This window comes from Erythrolamprus reginae, chromosome Z (assembly GCF_031021105.1).
Source record: "Erythrolamprus reginae isolate rEryReg1 chromosome Z, rEryReg1.hap1, whole genome shotgun sequence".
NCBI classification, from domain to species: domain Eukaryota; kingdom Metazoa; phylum Chordata; class Lepidosauria; order Squamata; family Dipsadidae; genus Erythrolamprus; species Erythrolamprus reginae.
The window spans coordinates 121822303-121839007 of record NC_091963.1 but is presented as its reverse complement, the minus strand read 5'-3'; the positions used below and the strand labels follow the sequence as shown (position 1 = coordinate 121839007).

The following is a 16705-nucleotide window of genomic DNA, read 5'->3' as shown; positions in this document are numbered from 1 at the left end:
AGGAAGTTCCAGTTTGCTATGGAAATCATACTTTATATTGCTTCACTTTTCTCAAAATGTTATGGAGCAAGCAAAATTGTTTTCTCTGTGTAATTATCCTCCTTAAAAATTCAGTTAGATTGTTATAAAGTGCCAATAGAAACATCTGTCCACTGGGATTAAATTAGCCATGACATGAATGTTTTTTAAAATAATTTTAATCAATGTCCTAAAATCCAGTTTGATAAAAGACTCCAATTCTCTGGATACTTCTGCTTTCCATTTGTTAATAAAATGATAAGAAGATTTAATGTTCTGCAAATAGAAGAAAGATAAACTGCAAATCAGTATGCAATATATATATTGATTATTTCATGGATTATTGAAAAATTCACTTAGAAAATCTGGGTATCATTAGAAAAAGGATACCATTAGGAAGTCTTACTGCTAAAAATATATCAAAGATTTTGTGTGAAGGTAAGATAAACTTAATAATAATATTTTTCCATGTAACTTTTTTTCCAGATGTTCTCTTCTTGTGTTTTATAGTTTCTTATCAGCTGTAATTAATTTAACAGAGAATTTCCACTTATATTTTTTCTAAAGCAAGCATAATTCTCAAATGGGCAATTCCTGACAATTTTGTTCAATATTTGAATTCCTAATTTATCTTTTTTCCACCTATCTTCCAAATTAGTTTGGCTTCAACATACTGGTAACCTGTCTACTGTGGAAAGGTGAATCATTAGGATTCTAAACAATTGTACGAAGAGGAAAAACAGAAAAATAATTTATCCTCTGCAGTTCAATTCAATAATTTTGGCGTGATGATATATTGCATTTACATCCACAGCAATGGACTTCCGTATTAGAATTTAAACTTCTTTAGTGATTATGGTTATTCCATTGTTACCAGTGTAGTACTGAAAAAGGCATTAATCCAAAGCACATTTTCGCTGTTTGGAAACTCAGTCTATATCTCATTCATACCTTTATTATCAAGATAGAATTTCAATAAATTGCAGTCCTTTTGTAGAAGCAAATTGGACCATCCTATTCATATTTCTCTTTTAAAAGATTCTATTTTTTTCAATCTATAATACACACTGCCCAGAATTAATTCAAGTGGAGAATGACAATAAATAAAATAATTTCTTCATGCATCTGTATTTTTAACAGCAGAATGTTATGTACATCTGCTCAGATGCATATTCTATTGAGCACAATCAGATGCACTTCTCTGTATGTGTGAATATACAGATATAAAATGCTACTTCTCTTTCTCAACATTAACAACTGCTGCCAGTAATACAAATCCATTGTTTTTTGGGGGGAGGAATAGCCTCCTCTATGACATTTAAACAATTTGGGAAAATTTTCCTCAATATTAAAGTTGAGTCAATAAAAAAATAGGAATCAATGTATAACTGTCTTCTGCCTATTTCTGCTTCTTCAGCAAATAACAATGAATGGTCTAGACTGGAGTCCCCAAACTTGGCAACTTTAAGATTTGTGGATTTCAATTCCCAGAATTATGCAGTCAGTTATTTTGGCTGGAGAATTCTGGGAGTTGAAGTCCATAAGTCTTAAAATTGCCAAGTAGAAAAAAAAAACATATGAAAAACAGTTGCAGGAACTGGGCATGGCTAGTTTAATGAAAATAATGACTAGAAAAGACATGATAGCAGTGTTCCAATATCTCAGGGGTTGTCACAAAGAAGAAGGAATCAACCTATTCTCCAAAGCACCTGAGGGTAGAACAAGAAGCAATGAATTGAAGCTGAACAAGGAGAGATGTAACTTAGAACTAAGGAGAAATTTCCAGACAGTTAGGACAATTAATCAGTGGAACAGTTGCCTCCAGAAGTTGTGAATGATCCAACATTGGAAGTTTTTAAGAAGATTCTGGATAACCATCTGTCTGAAGTAGTGTAGGGTTTCCTGCCTAAGCCCCTCTAAGGTCCCTTCCAACTCTGTGGTTGTTGTTGTTGTTGTTGTTGTTGTTGTTGTTGTTGTTGTTGTTATTATTATTATTATTATTATTATTATTATTATTATTAAGGTTGCCATGTTTGAAGATCTCTGGTCTAGACAGGCAGTGATCACATTGATTGGTATGAAGCAGCTTCTGTATAATTATTACTGTTGTTGTTGTTGTTATTATTATTATTAATATTATTATTATTATTATGTCAATACAACACAGCAAACGAGATCACTATGCTGGATTTCGTATTTCATCACCAGTCGGGTGCTTCCCAAGCACCTAGGACTGCGTGATGTAGCGGCAAATTATGTTTGCCGATCCCAGTAAAGCAGCCTTTTGCAATTGACAGATGGAGATTTTGTCAATTGTGATGGTTTTCAAATGTCCGCTGAGATCCTTTCGCATATTATTATTATTATTATTATTATTATTATTATTATTATTATGTCAATACAACACAGCAAACGAGATCACTATGCTGGATTTCGTATTTCATCACCAGTTCATCATCAATTTTAAATATATTTTCCTGGTTTCTAATTCAATTATGCATTACAAGCGATTTGTGAAATTTGAATTGATTATTAGCTAAACTAAGTTTTCTATAGCTGGTTTTGAAACTTTTGGAATTTTCCAATATGGGAAAGACCGAATACATACACTTAAAACTATTTGTTATATTTACACATAATGGAAGGGGCAAGTCACAGGAACAGGTCAGCATCTTTATTGTCTATTAGTTAGAACTAATAAAGACTGCCAGCAGGCTGAGAGAAGCCTGCTAGCCACTGACAGCAGTTTAGTTCTCCCACAGCTAGATTAGCCAATCAATGGTGGTTATAGAAATAGCTACAAAGGATGTTCATATGTAAAACTATTTATTATTTTATTTATTATTTAGATTTGTATGCCGCCCCTCTCCGCAGACTCGGGACGGCTCACAACAAAGTGAAAAAACAATGTACAACAAATCTAAATTACTGTTTAAAAATATTTTTAAAAACCCCATTTTCTAAACAAACATACATCCAGACATACCATTCATAAATTGTATGTGCCCGGGGGAGATGTCTCAGTTCCCCCATGCCTGACGACAAAGGTGGGTCTTAAGGAGCTTACGGAAGGCAAGGAGAGTAGGGGCGGTTCTAATCTCCAGGGGGAGTTGGTTCCAGAGGGTCGGGGCCGCCACAGAGAAAGCTCTTCCCCTGGGGCCCGCCAACCGACATTGTTTAGTTGACGGGACCCGGAGAAGGCCCACTCTGTGGGACCTAATCGGTCGCTGGGATTCGTGTGGCAGCAGGCGGTCTCGGAGATATTCTGGTCCAGTGCCATGAAGGGCTTTAAAGGTCATAACCAACACTTTGAATTGTGACCGGAAATTGACAACCAATGCAGACTGCGGAGTGTTGGTGAAATATGGGCATACCTAGGTAAGCCCATGACTGCTCTCGCAGCTGCATTCTGCACGATCTGGAGTTTCCGAACATTTTTCAAAGGTAGCCCCATGTAGAGAGCATTACAGTAGTCGAACATCGAGGTGATGAGGGCATGAGTGACTGTGAGCAGTGAGTCCCGGTCCAAATAGGGCCGCAACTGGTGCACCAGGTGAACCTGGGCAAACGCCCCCCTCGCCACAGCTGAAAGATGGTTCTCTAATGTGAGCTGTGGATCGAGGAGGATGCCCAAGTTGCGGACTCTCTCCGAGGGGGTCAATAATTTCCCCCCCCCCAGGGTAATGGAAGGACAGATGGAATTGTCCTTGGGAGGCAAAACCCACAGCCACTCTGTCTTATCTGGGTTGAGTTTGAGTCTGTTGACACCCATCCAGGCCCCAACAGCCTCCAGACACCGACACATCACTTCCACTGCTTCGTTGACTGGACAAGGGGTGGAGATGTAAATATGGGTATCATCAGCGTACTGATGGTACCTCACCCCATGCTCTTGAATGATCTCACCCAGCGGTTTCATGTAGATATTAAATAGCAGGGGGGAGAGGATCGACCCCTGAGGCACCCCCAAGGGACAGACCTCGGGGTCGACCTCTGGCCCCCCACTAACACCGACTGCGACCGACCGGAGAGGTAGGAGGAGAACCACTGGAGAACAGTGCCTCCCACCCCCAACCCCTCCAGCCAGTGCAGAAGGATACCATGGTCGATGGTATCGAAAGCCGCTGAGAGGTCAAGAAGCACCAGGACAGAGGATAAACCCCTGTCCCGGGCCCGCCAGAGATCATCCATCAACGCGACCAAAGCAGTTTCCGTGCTGTAACCGGGCCTGAAACCCGACTGCTGGGGACCTAGATAATCGGCTTCTTCCAAGGACCGTTGGAGCTGGAGTGCCACCACCTTCTTGACAACCTTCCCCATAAAGGGAAGGTTGGAGACTGGACGATAGTTATTGAGCATGGCTGGGTCCAGGGAAGGCTTCTTGAGGAGGGGGCGCACGAGCGCCTCTTTATAGGATGATGGAAAGGATCCCCTCCCCAAGGAAGCGTTGACAATCTCCTGGACCCAGCTCCGTGTCACCTCCCTGCTGGCCGAAACCAGCCAGGAGGGACACGGATCCAGTAAACAGGTGGCGGAACTCACAGCTCCAATGGCCTTGTCCACTTCATCAAGTGTCGCCAGATCAAACTCTTCCCAGACAGGTGGACAAATACGGGCCCCAGTCACCTCGACTGACTCGTTGTCAGCTGACTCTGTTTTCCAATTGGAGTCGAGGTCCGCCCGGATCTGAGTGATTTTATCAGCGAAAAACGTGTTAAAATCCTCGGCACTACTCTGTAAGGGCTCCCCAACTACCCTCTGGTTAAATTTATACAGTTTAGTGTTTTTTTAACATTTCCTGAAAGATAGAAACTGATATATTGTATATGTGTTTGTGTAATTATGTTTCCTAGTTTCAAAATGTAACCATATCCTGGGAATAAAGAGCTATCAATTCTTTCATTGAACCTTGGCATATGAAAATAATGAAATTGAATTGACAGTGCTGAAGCAATTTTTATTTCCTTGGTGGTTGCCTCTTTTAGTCCTTCAAATACAATTGCTTAGAATAATTATTTAATTTTGCGCACAGGAATTGGAAGAATTGCTGGTGCCAGTTCCTCTCAAATTCCTATGCTGTTTTTGTTCCACCCTACTAATATATTAACTTTATAAAATATTAGGATTAGTTTTGTGATCATTCATAATTAAATATGTCCCATCATTCTCTCAGAATTGTCCTATAATTTTTTAAGGATGTACTCATCATCCATTTTCAAACATTTCAGGGCATAACAATACAAGTGCAATAACATGATATTAGAATTAGATAATCTTAATCAATCAATAAATCAATGAGCACATCTAATTACCCATATATTTTGAGACCTAATATTATGTTCTTGTTCTTTAAATCACCGATTCCATATATTTTCCAATTCATTCATTCATTCATGCATTCATCTTAGAGGCTTTCAATTCACAACTATGGGCAGCATAGAAATCAGTTAAGTGCACATTCACTTCCTAAACAGAAAAACCAAGAGACAAGCAAGACACTACTAATCAATATACTACCATGATTCCTAGAGAAGTGTTCTGTGACCCAAAACTGAAGAAAATAGAAAATTTTCAGACAATGAAAAGGAGCAGTAATATTGGAGCCAACCAAATCTTCATAAACAAGTTGTTCTACAAGGTAGGCACCATGGCAGAGAAACACATTTCTGGACATCATAATATCAATGCTGAAAAATGCATCAGGGCAAGCAGAGCTAAAACATGATAAGTGATTCTACTAATAACTCAAGCCTGCGTTTTGAAACATACAAACAACAACAACAACAACAACAACAGCAACAGCAACAGCAATAGCAATAGCAATAACAATTTGAATTGTACCCATAAATTACTAGAAATTGTTATGAGTGCTCCTTGTCCACCTCAGGTCATGTCAGATTCTGAGGAGGATGAGCCAGGCCCCTCTAGATACCCTGGGCCAGGGGGGTTGCCAGCTGATGCAGTGAGCAAGAGTGAGGGAGAAAATGACCAGAGCAAACCCGAGGAAGTACTAGAGAGGGCTGATATGACAAGGGGTGTATGATCCAATTCAGAAGAGGAGGAAGACATTACAGTGAATAATCCGTGGATAGATCCTCAGTAGAGAAAATTGCTGATAAGGTAAGATGAATTGCACAGTAATTCATACACTCAAAGAGGTGTGATGTTACTTCCAGGCACTATAAAAGTAAAGGATTTGGGGTAATTATATGTATGGTTTCAACGCCATTCAATGGAAGAAGTTTTAGAGTGGGGTGTGCTTTAAAAAGGCTTCAAAACCATGATTCCTGCCTCATTAAAAACATTCTCTACTGGAGGAGAATGGTGAGTTGGTGCTTTTCCCAGACTTTGTTGATGACTCCAGAAAGATAAATAACTCCCTTTTCATTGGCATTCAAGTCTGCTTTCAATGTGTGTTGCTTTTCTCAATAAAGAGTATGATTTTACCATGAAATAACGGACTTGTGAGTTGGTGTGTTTGCTCCGAGAGACTATGCATAGAACATAAGTTAATGCACTTTAAAAATTGATAGTGTATATTCAAGCATGCCCATGTATCTGCAATGCACTTTAAATAAGTTGTACCTTCCAAGTCTTCTTAAAACAAAGACTTAGGTAAAACACATTCCATTAATTCAAAGGGGCAGGTGGAGTGCGAATTCCTCAAAATCTAAAGCTGGAAAAATCCCTGGCATAACAACAATCTAAAATCCACAACATTTATCCTTATTAGAATTTAGCAGAAATTTGTTCCTTCCCATTCAGATTCCCAAAACTTTTAGATACTTAGATGGAATCCTAAGTGCATCAGTTAATAGGTTTAGTTTAGTTTAGTTTAGTTTAGGTTAGTTTAGGTTAGTTTAGTTTAGGTTAGGTTAGGTTAGTTTTGCTTGTTTGTCAAGCATCAGCAGTGGATTGCTCCTGGTTTGGCCCAGTTCTGTAAATCAGTAGGACGCCCCACTCACCCACCTGGGATGTGCATGAACAGAAGCATTGTGCACATGCACGAGCATGCTCATGAAGCAGTAGCAATGGGTTTTAGAACCTACTACTTTCAAGCATGTATGAGAAAGCATTAACATAACATATTCACATATAAGTATATATAAGAAATGAGTATGAATAAATGGGAACAGTAGGACAGAAAAAACTACTGCCCAGTAATGAGGTGCAATATAAAATGAGGTTAATGGCACAAGTTTTTTCACACTTAAAAAATGTGCACTATGATGAAGTATTTATTTTATTTATTTATTGCGTCAAACAATTATAGAGTGGTAATTTGTACAAATAAAACATTAGATAGGTAATGATAAAAAGTCACAAAAGAAGACAATAGGACAGGGAAGGTAGGCACAATGGTGCACTTATGCATGCCTCTTACAGACCACTTAGAAAGGGGGAAAGGTCAATTGTAGATAGTCTAAGGTTAAAAGTTTTGGGGTTAGGAGTAGAAACCACAGAATCAGGTACTGCATTCCAGGCGTTGATTACTCTGTTGCTGTAGTTGTAATTTTTGCAGTCAAGTTTGGAAAGGTTGACAATTAGTTTATAATCGATTTCGTGCTTGTGTGTTGTTGCGGTTGAAGGTGAAGTAGTTGTTAACAGGAGGACATTTTGGTATATGATTTTATGAACTATAATTAAGTCGTAATGAAGATGACAGAGTTGTAAGTTGTCTAAACCAAGAATTTCAAGTCTGGTGGAGTAAGGTATTTTGTTGTGAGAAGAGGAATGAAGGACTCTTCTTGTGAAATATTTCTGGATTCTCTCAATTGTGTTGATGTCATATATGCAATGTGGGTTCCATACAGGTGAGCTGTATTCTAGAATTGGTCTGACAAATGTTTTGTAAGCTCTTGTTAGCAGTTCAAAATTACCAGAGAAGAAGCTGCAAAGGATTAGGTTAACAACTCTTAAAGCCTTTTTGGCAATGCTGTTGCAGTGGGCTCTAGGACTTAGGTCATTGGATATGAATACTCCAAGATCTTTGACAGATTGAGGGTTATCAATAAGTTCAATTCCTCCAAGTTTATATTTAGTATTCTGATTCTTTTTACCAATGTGTAAGACAGAGCATTTAGTGGTGGAGATTTGAAGTTGCCAGGTTTTAGACCATTCTGCTACATGGTCAAGGTCTTTTTGAAGGGTAGCAGCATTGTCGGTGGTATTAAATAGTTTGAAATCATCTGCAAAGAGAATGCAATTGCTAGTGATGCAATCGCAAAATCGTTTATGTATAGTATGAATACTGTGGGTCCTAAAACACTACCTTGAGGGACACTACTGTTAACAGAAGCAGGAAGAGAAGTGGCACTTCCTATTTTGACCACTTGTTTGTCTGTTAGGTAGGAATACTGCTAACCAATTGTGTAGTAGTCCAGAGATGCCGTAGGATTTGAGTTTCAGAAGAAGTTTGTTGTGGACAACTGAGCCAAAGGCTTTGCAAAAGTCGATATAGATTGCATCAATTGGATTACCTTGGTCAAGTTGAGTGGTCCAAATGTTTTTACAGTGTAGGAGTTGTAGATTACAGGATAATTTTTTTTCTGAAACCAAATTGTTTATTGGAAAGTAGGTTATTAGCTTCAAGGTGGAAGCATAAGACTCACACTAGTGTTGGCAGTGGCTCATGGCCATAAACTTTTGACATAACCATTGCATTCCTCAATGCTGAATTAGAGGAAGAAATGTACATGGTTCAAGCACCAAGATATGAAAGTAAAAAGACTAACATGGTGTATAAATTTGACAAGGCCATTTTTGGATTGAAGCAGTCAGCCGGGAATTGGAATATATCTTTAGATAATGCATTGAAGAATCTTGGGTTCAAGAGTTGTAATGCTGATAGTTTCATATACACTGGGAGGTTACAAGTTGGGGGTTGTCAACTATTAGCATGTCCAGTCATGAAGGGAGAAGTATTAAGATATTCATGAACTGGGTGTGCCAATGGTAACAAGGTCAGCCAATGAATTGGCATAGCAACTAAATCAGCCAATGGGAGTTAACCATTTCTGAGTCTGTGCAGAGAATCGAAACTGGAACTTAAGCTTAAGGCTGAACATGGCTCAGTTCACTTTGTCCACTCTGTTTTCTTGTCCACTCTGTGCTTGTCTGCTCTGATGAAATGAAATTAACTCCTGCTTGTGTTAACTTGAAGAAATAATTCTTCTAATGGTATTGTAAATTCATCTATTATTATATTTATAAAGAAGTTTATGAATCCAGCTAAATAAGTCATCTGTGTGTGTTCTGTGTTCTGGTTTTGATGTTTTCAACAAACTTTAATAGCTAATGACCATAGGTTAGGCAAAGATCTAGTTCTAAAAGATATTATATAGATTGTGCTTAGTGGCTATGGGGCAATTGGCAATTGGCTATGACAATAAAAAACGTTTTCAAGAAGCAGGCATATAATTCATCAGGGCCAATCCATGGAGATGATTTTAGTTTGTGTAGTGCCTTCTCAATGTTATATTCTGTAAATATGTGTGTGTGTGTGTTGCACATGTTTTTGCTGAATTTGAGAATTAAGGGAGTCTAGGATAGATCTATTTCGGCCTTATTTTGGCCTCATCAGCTAGCCATACCCTCACTAGGACTTGAACTTGCAACCTTTGTCTTGTAAGGCAGTGAATTAACCTCTAGGTTACAGTATCCAATCCCTTCAGCTCTGTACCAGGGAAGGGTTACATGTTTTTTGTGTCGAATATATATGTAGTAGATTATTGCAATTAGTTGTGTTACAATTAGGAAATGCCATTGTTTTTGCCAAAGACTTAACTGAAGAATTTCTTGAACAGAAACAGATAAATATAATTTGAGTATTATCATCAAGAGTATTATATAGATAAATGCACGGCTGACCGCATTCAGCAGTCGGCCAAAATTGTATCGGGACTCGGGGAACACATCTTTGGCTTTTGCCATTTCCTTATCTGCGATTTTGCGAGGCATTGTGAGATTGCAGATGCAGGCTGCGCACCACTGCATGCAGCATTTTCTGCCAATGGGCATGCTGGGCGAGCCCTATAAATAGGGCTGCACACGGGGCAATGCCTCCTTTTGACCCCCGGCCACTGAAAAGCAAACACACATCCACTAAGCTCCAGGCTTTCTTCCATGTGGTGTGGCCTTGGTCAGGCCACACCCGAGCTTGGGGGAACCTTTTCACTGGCTTCGCTGAGGAGGGCTGCAGTAAGGAGGCAGCCCTGAGAATGTATCAATTGTCGGCTGAGCGGTGATGTTGGGCAGTGTGATGGCGATCCACCTTTCCGCAGAGCCTCTGCTGAAGTGTTCACTGCCCGGGAAATCCAGGACCTCCTGGCATAGCATGGGCCTTGGTCCAGGCATGCGTGGGATTGCCCATTCACTCTATGTTTGCTGGCTTGGGCATCCTTGTGATGCGGGCCCCAGTTCTAGGCCATGCCCAGGTTTTGAATTGCGGAGGTGAAGATGGAGAGTCTGGGGGCTGCTTGGGCGGCGACGCTTTTTTCCTTTTTGTGGTATATTATGCCCATGGAATTGGTAGCTTGCAGAATGCAGAATACTACCCCACCCTTTAGAAGGATAATGTCCAATGCTGTAGAGCCAATTTGGCCTAATGGTTAATAGTTACTGTTGAGCTCAACCCCCCCCCCTCACAGACTCATTAGAGGGGGAAATTGGTAAAAGAGATCCGACAATTTATGGTGGTAAAAGACATTTAATCTTTTGATGCGATCCACAATTACAAAGGTCAATTAGCCAGAATTTTTAATTTACTTGTGTTGTATACTGATCACCATTGCTTTTATCGAATTTGTACAGTCTTCACTGGTCCTTCCCATCACCCCTTCACTATCTGACCATTACTAATGGTTTATGAATCAGGAAGCGGGAATATTGAGGAAGAAGACGGGAGTTACTCTCGTATTATTGGTAAGACTGACAAGATGATTAGGTAAGGACTCAGGTATGGTATGGTCCTTTGCTACTTTTATGGCCTGAGTACACGTTATTCAACAATGTTTCATTTAACACACCTTAAGGATGTTTGGTGTGCACTGCACACCATACTATCAATGTTGCATGTTATAATTTATGCCTTCTGCTGCAGGACTTGCCTAATAGGAAGAGCTGGTGGTATTGAAGTTATACTTCTCACCTTACTGATGATATTGCAAGTTCATATCCTGGTCAGGGTATGGCTAGTTGAGATGAACTTGAATGTATCTTCTTAGTCTGTCTTGCTTGGCAGACCTTGGCGGAGTGTAACACAGTGGGTGCTCCACTTGACTGCAGGCTGTGGTTCAGGTTTACCACCGGCTGAACATGGAAAAGTCACCCCAACTAGGTATTTCTCCATATGCCTTAAATGCCTTGCTAACTTTTTCAGAGGTGAAGTTGGTCACTCCATCACATTTTACAGACAAGGTGCTCCAGCTGCTTAATGGGGTACACCCCGGTGGGGATTTTATATTGTAAGTACCCTGGGCTGTTCTACCAATTCTCCAGGAAGGCAAATAGGAATACAGTTAGCCAATACATATGCATCAAGGAGATAATTTGGAACTTTGTCCTCTTCTAGTTATCTGAGTTATTAAAATTCAGAAGGAAATAATTTGGAGTAACAAATACATCAGCAGGTCACAGAAGCAGTTTTGCCCTAGCGACAGTTACTTAACAACAGTTAAATCACAGTACCTTTACCATTTAATATCATTATGTGCTTAGTGACCTAAATAGATCGGAGCATACTGACGCTGTCCAATGCCAACAGAACTAATTAGCTCTCTAGCTTTCCCCTTATCACCCAGGAAGCTTCCATAGCTAGAAGTTACTTTATGCCATACAGGGCAAAGGCTACTAATTTAATCCCATGACAGTACGACAAGGAACGCGGTCACAACAGGGCTACCCAAATTGATTTGCAAAAGTTTCCTTGGATAATACTCATGTGCAACATCGGCAACACTGTTGTTTTGGCACAGGCACGGGAGTGACCGGTTGTGCCCATGAAGCCTGCAGTTCCTGTGTGGGCTTGCTATGGGTTTTTCTTGCCAAGGAGCAATAACCTTGGAACTCTGTGTGGCTTGGCAGTGATCTGTCAAGCCCATGAGGACCTTTGGGCCCATTTTCTGTGGTTGCCCGATCACACATTGATTTGGGCTGTACTCCTCTCGGAGTTGTCTGATGCTATCAGATATGTCCTAGAACAGTAGATACACTGGGAGAGTGATTAACAATGGTTAACAATATTTGGGAAAGAATTTAGCAGGGTTTTGGGAACAGTGGCATTGTGCACGCTGTGAACAGGACTACCTGCCCATGACTATACAGAGCCGACGGCGTTTATTTTTAGGAGACATGCTCATCCATAGCAACTGTGCAGCACCCCAGATCAGGCTTGATAGGCCCAGGCTCTCCTGAGCCAATGGCATTCACTTCTTAGCAGAGTGGAATGTCATTTTCTCTTTGGGACCTGCAGAGGTGCCTGCATGAGCTGGTGGCAGGTTAGGGGTGGAAATGGGCAGCAGTAGCAACTGGTGTTATCCTTCAGGGCATCTCTTTAAAGATGATGGGCTGCCTCTCGCCAGGAACTATAGGCTCGCACGGCATCAGTGACTGGAGAGGGGGTGTCCTTTGGACTCATCTAATCCAATAACCTGAAAGGGATTGGACAGTAAGCTCCTCCCACATGCTTTAAGGGCATGGCCAGGAGCCAGGTGAAGGTAGGGACCTTCACTTTCACCTGGCTCCTGGCCATGCCCTTAAAGCATGTGGGAGGAGCTTACTGTCCAATCCCTTTGGTAGGGACCTTCACCTTGTTCAGCAAGGAGCTACACTCATAGTTGCCCAGGAAGGTTATTTGTGATTTACTTCCATCCCAAATTGTTTAGTGACCTCTGCAGGTCCTGGTTATCTGGTTGATAATCAGTTACAGTTCATTTAACTTTAATAAAGTGACCCATTTAAAACCCAGCTTTGTTGTCCGTGTTCTTATTCCGCATCCAAAGCAATAGCTTAACCCCATAGCAAAGGAAGACTCAACCCACCAGTTACTATAATTTCATTAGAACTATACCAACTTTTTTGGCTAGTTTCTGACCTAATCCCAAGAGATATTGGATATTGTTAAAATATTTTCTTCAGTTTTGGAAAGCTAACATGCAATTGTCCCATATTCAGAAAAGCTGTGACATTTTATTGCAGGATATGTTGAGGATTTTTTAAATATTCTGACACCTTTTTTGGCATTTCCCCAAATAAGATAGAACCATGATAACGTAAAAGAATTTCACATAACTTATTTGATAAATATATTATTGTTTTCCTTTTAATCAAAGGTCTTTCATTAGCTTTCATTTCAAATTATGACTAATATCAATAGACTAATAACAAATATTAATCGGTTTATATTTCTAAAAATCATTTTGCCATTTGTCATTCTGTCATAAAAATATTAAAGTCATTAATATAGATCATGATAAATTAAGAGATCCAAAATGAAAGGAGCAGAAAAAATGTAATATTGTAAAATAATTCATATTGGTGTTGCTGACGCTGTATCATAAATTAATATTAGTACTGTTACATTGTAGTGAAATCTTCTGTTCATAAATTTTACATTTTTTACATTTCAGATGGAAAAGCTTGACCATGCACAACTAAATATCACAAAGGTTACAGAATTTATTCTTCTTGGCTTCCCAGGCTCACTACATTTCCAGCTCTCCATCTTTGTAATTTTTTTAATCATATATATTCTGATCATTTTAGGAAACATCTCCATCATTTTTCTCATAATTACATATCAACATCTCCACACTCCCATGTATATTTTTCTTTATAATCTTGCTTTATTGGAGATATGGTTTGCAACTGCCTCTATTTCTAAGATCCTTGCCATTCTTCTGGGGGGAAGCAGAAGTATCTCTTTCTCTTGCTGCATTCTGCAATTATATTTCATTTTTTCTTTTGGATGCACTGAACAGTTGCTGTTAGCTGTGATGGCTTATGACCGATATTTGGCCATATGTCATCCTTTGCATTACAACATTATCATGACTATCAACCTGTCTTGTAAGATAGCTCTTGGATGTTGGCTGGGGAGCTTCCTTCTTATTTGCATACCCACATACATGGTTACAACATTGTCTTTCTGTGGGCCCAATGTGATCAATAATTTCTATTGTAACCTTGATGCTTGGATCATACTGTCATGTACAGATACACGTTTCATAGAACTAACTTTTTTTTTCATGGCTATTATTGTTGTTATAGGCTCCTGCATGATGACTCTTCTTTCCTATATGTACATTGTCTGCACAATTCTGCGCATTCCTTCTACCACAGGTCGACAAAAAGCTTTTTCCACGTGTTCTTCCCATCTTTCTGTTGTGATCATTTGGTATGGTTCCACTATGTTCCTCTTTGTCAAGCCTTCTAAAGAAATTTATTTAGAAAAAAACAAGTTAGTAAGTGTCTTCAATGTGATTTTGGTTCCACTTCTGAATCCTTTTATTTATACACTAAGAAACAAAGACATTAGGGATATTTTGAAGAATGTATTTCACAAGTGATTGACAAATTATTGACTGATGTAAAAGACTCAAAAACATTTAAAACAAGGGTGCACTCAGCAATGTTGGATTTTAATTCTCACAGATGGCAGAAATACTATTTTCAAGTTAGTCACATTCTCCAGAACTGTTTCAATGAAGTTGCATTGCTGATGTCCTCACTCTAGAACAATTGCAGAAGATATTTTTTATTTCTCTTTCTCTCTCTGTTTTGGAATGTTAGTATTAAATACATGTTTAAAAAACAATCATTCTGTGACTCACTTAATAGGGCTGGGAGGGGATACAAGTAACATATCTATTCTTACCCTTTTCCCATTTGAATATTTTGTTCACATTCATATTTTCTATCTAAAATGAAAACTCAGACAGGCAATCAATTATTTGGTTGTGAGAATGTTGCCATTTATTCACTCTTTAACAATATAGTTTCAGAACTGATCCTAAAATTTGGGTATCAAATGCAGAGTTAATTTATATAGATAATACCTTCAGAATCTAATGGTACTTTCTTCAATTACTGTCTGAACAAATGAGATACAATGGAGCATTGATGATGTTACCAAGTTTGTCCAGCTGTGAAATCTACTTACCCTCCCTACTAGTTCAGAAGAGTATGCTTTGCATGATTCACATTTATGACTGCTTCAATGTCCCAGAGTATTATGATCAGCTTTTGAGACCTTTTGACAAGAAAATCAACGAGGAAGCCAGATTAATTTAACAACCATGTTATTAACTTAATACTGTGTTCCCCCCAAAATGAACCGTCTCTGCAAAGTACCATTTCCTCTAGTTAAGATTAAAGAGACACAGCTGGAAATCAAATAATATGGCAAGAGGATCCCGGTCTTGCTCCATGTGCCCCAAAATAATAGGAACTTCCCCAAAATAAGGCCAAACGCTTATTCCAGGATTCAAAAAAATGTAAGACAGGATCCTACTTTTAGAGAAGCACAGTACCTCCAATGGTTAATTTAACAATGGCAGCAAGAAACTTCATAAAACTTCACTTAATAAATGATTTATTGAGCAATATAACTTTACACTCAATTCATAAATTTAGAACTACCTGTAGTAATTTTAGACTGGCAATTTAAAATAATTGTTATCAGAAATAAGATATCATATATATTTTCTGCCCTTTTAAAGATGTATGGTGGAATTAAAAATTAATAATATTTCAAAAAGTCTTATAAGATGAAGTGTCTGGGGGAGGAGGGAGAGAGGAATCAAAAATTGTAAAATAATATTTTACAAAAGTTTTGCAGCAAATGAAATTTTCAATGGCAAATGAGGTAGGGCTGTACATTAGCACCACATTTCGGAATCAGGCATAGCCTGTTCATAGTCATTGTGCTCCCCATCTTTGCTTTATATTCAATGAAGCAATTGAAGCAATTAGGATATTCCTGAATTTCAATTCTATGAATATTTTTGTGCATGTTCTTGTTGAAAATCATTGTAGAATACCTCTTTTGGAGCCTAGACTAGTGTATATATAATGGTATGCTGGTAAATATTTAAGAACTGGCTCTGAAGGTCATATGGCCTACTCTGATACATCATTAGCTGCAGAACAGCAGCTAGTGTACTAGGCATCGGGGGTCATTTCTGCTTGCTAAATTCCAGAAAATGTAATAATAGGATCCCATGTGTTGGTGTAATCTTGGTCCAATACATCACTGTTGTCTGTGTTTTTATATGTACTTTGCATATGTAGATACTCTGTTTAATTAATTATAAAATGTTGGTTTTGGTTTTTAGCAACTAGACCGTCTCTTGGATGATCTATTCACAAATTAATTCTTTTAGTCATTGAGTGATACACTCATTACAGAGCCCTTTTTCATATAAAGGAAGACAGAAGAGATTGAAATAATATGTGTAGGATGTCTTGTGTTCACCACAATCATTTGTAAGTTATGCACTCAGGAAAGATCTCTATCCAAAAACAATACAGTAAATTTTCACAGAGAAGGCCAGACTGGAACTAGAAGCATTATAAACAGAGATTAGCCATTATGACTCTTGATAAATTAGTTTCTCAAACACACATTTGTTAATAGCCCAGTAGTATTAAATTTGCTAATTCTTAACTTTTCAGAGCACCATAAGAA

The 16705-nt window shown here is 38.8% G+C and overlaps 1 protein-coding gene across 1 annotated transcript; it reads left to right on the top strand.

Annotated features, from left to right (window-relative positions):
- Positions 1–13646: 13646 nt before the first annotated feature.
- On the top strand, positions 13647–14585 carry LOC139153955 (olfactory receptor 6F1-like). The gene has a single exon (XM_070728381.1). The coding sequence runs from the start codon at positions 13647–13649 to the stop codon at positions 14583–14585; it is 939 nt and encodes a 312-aa protein (XP_070584482.1).
- Positions 14586–16705: the final 2120 nt, after the last annotated feature.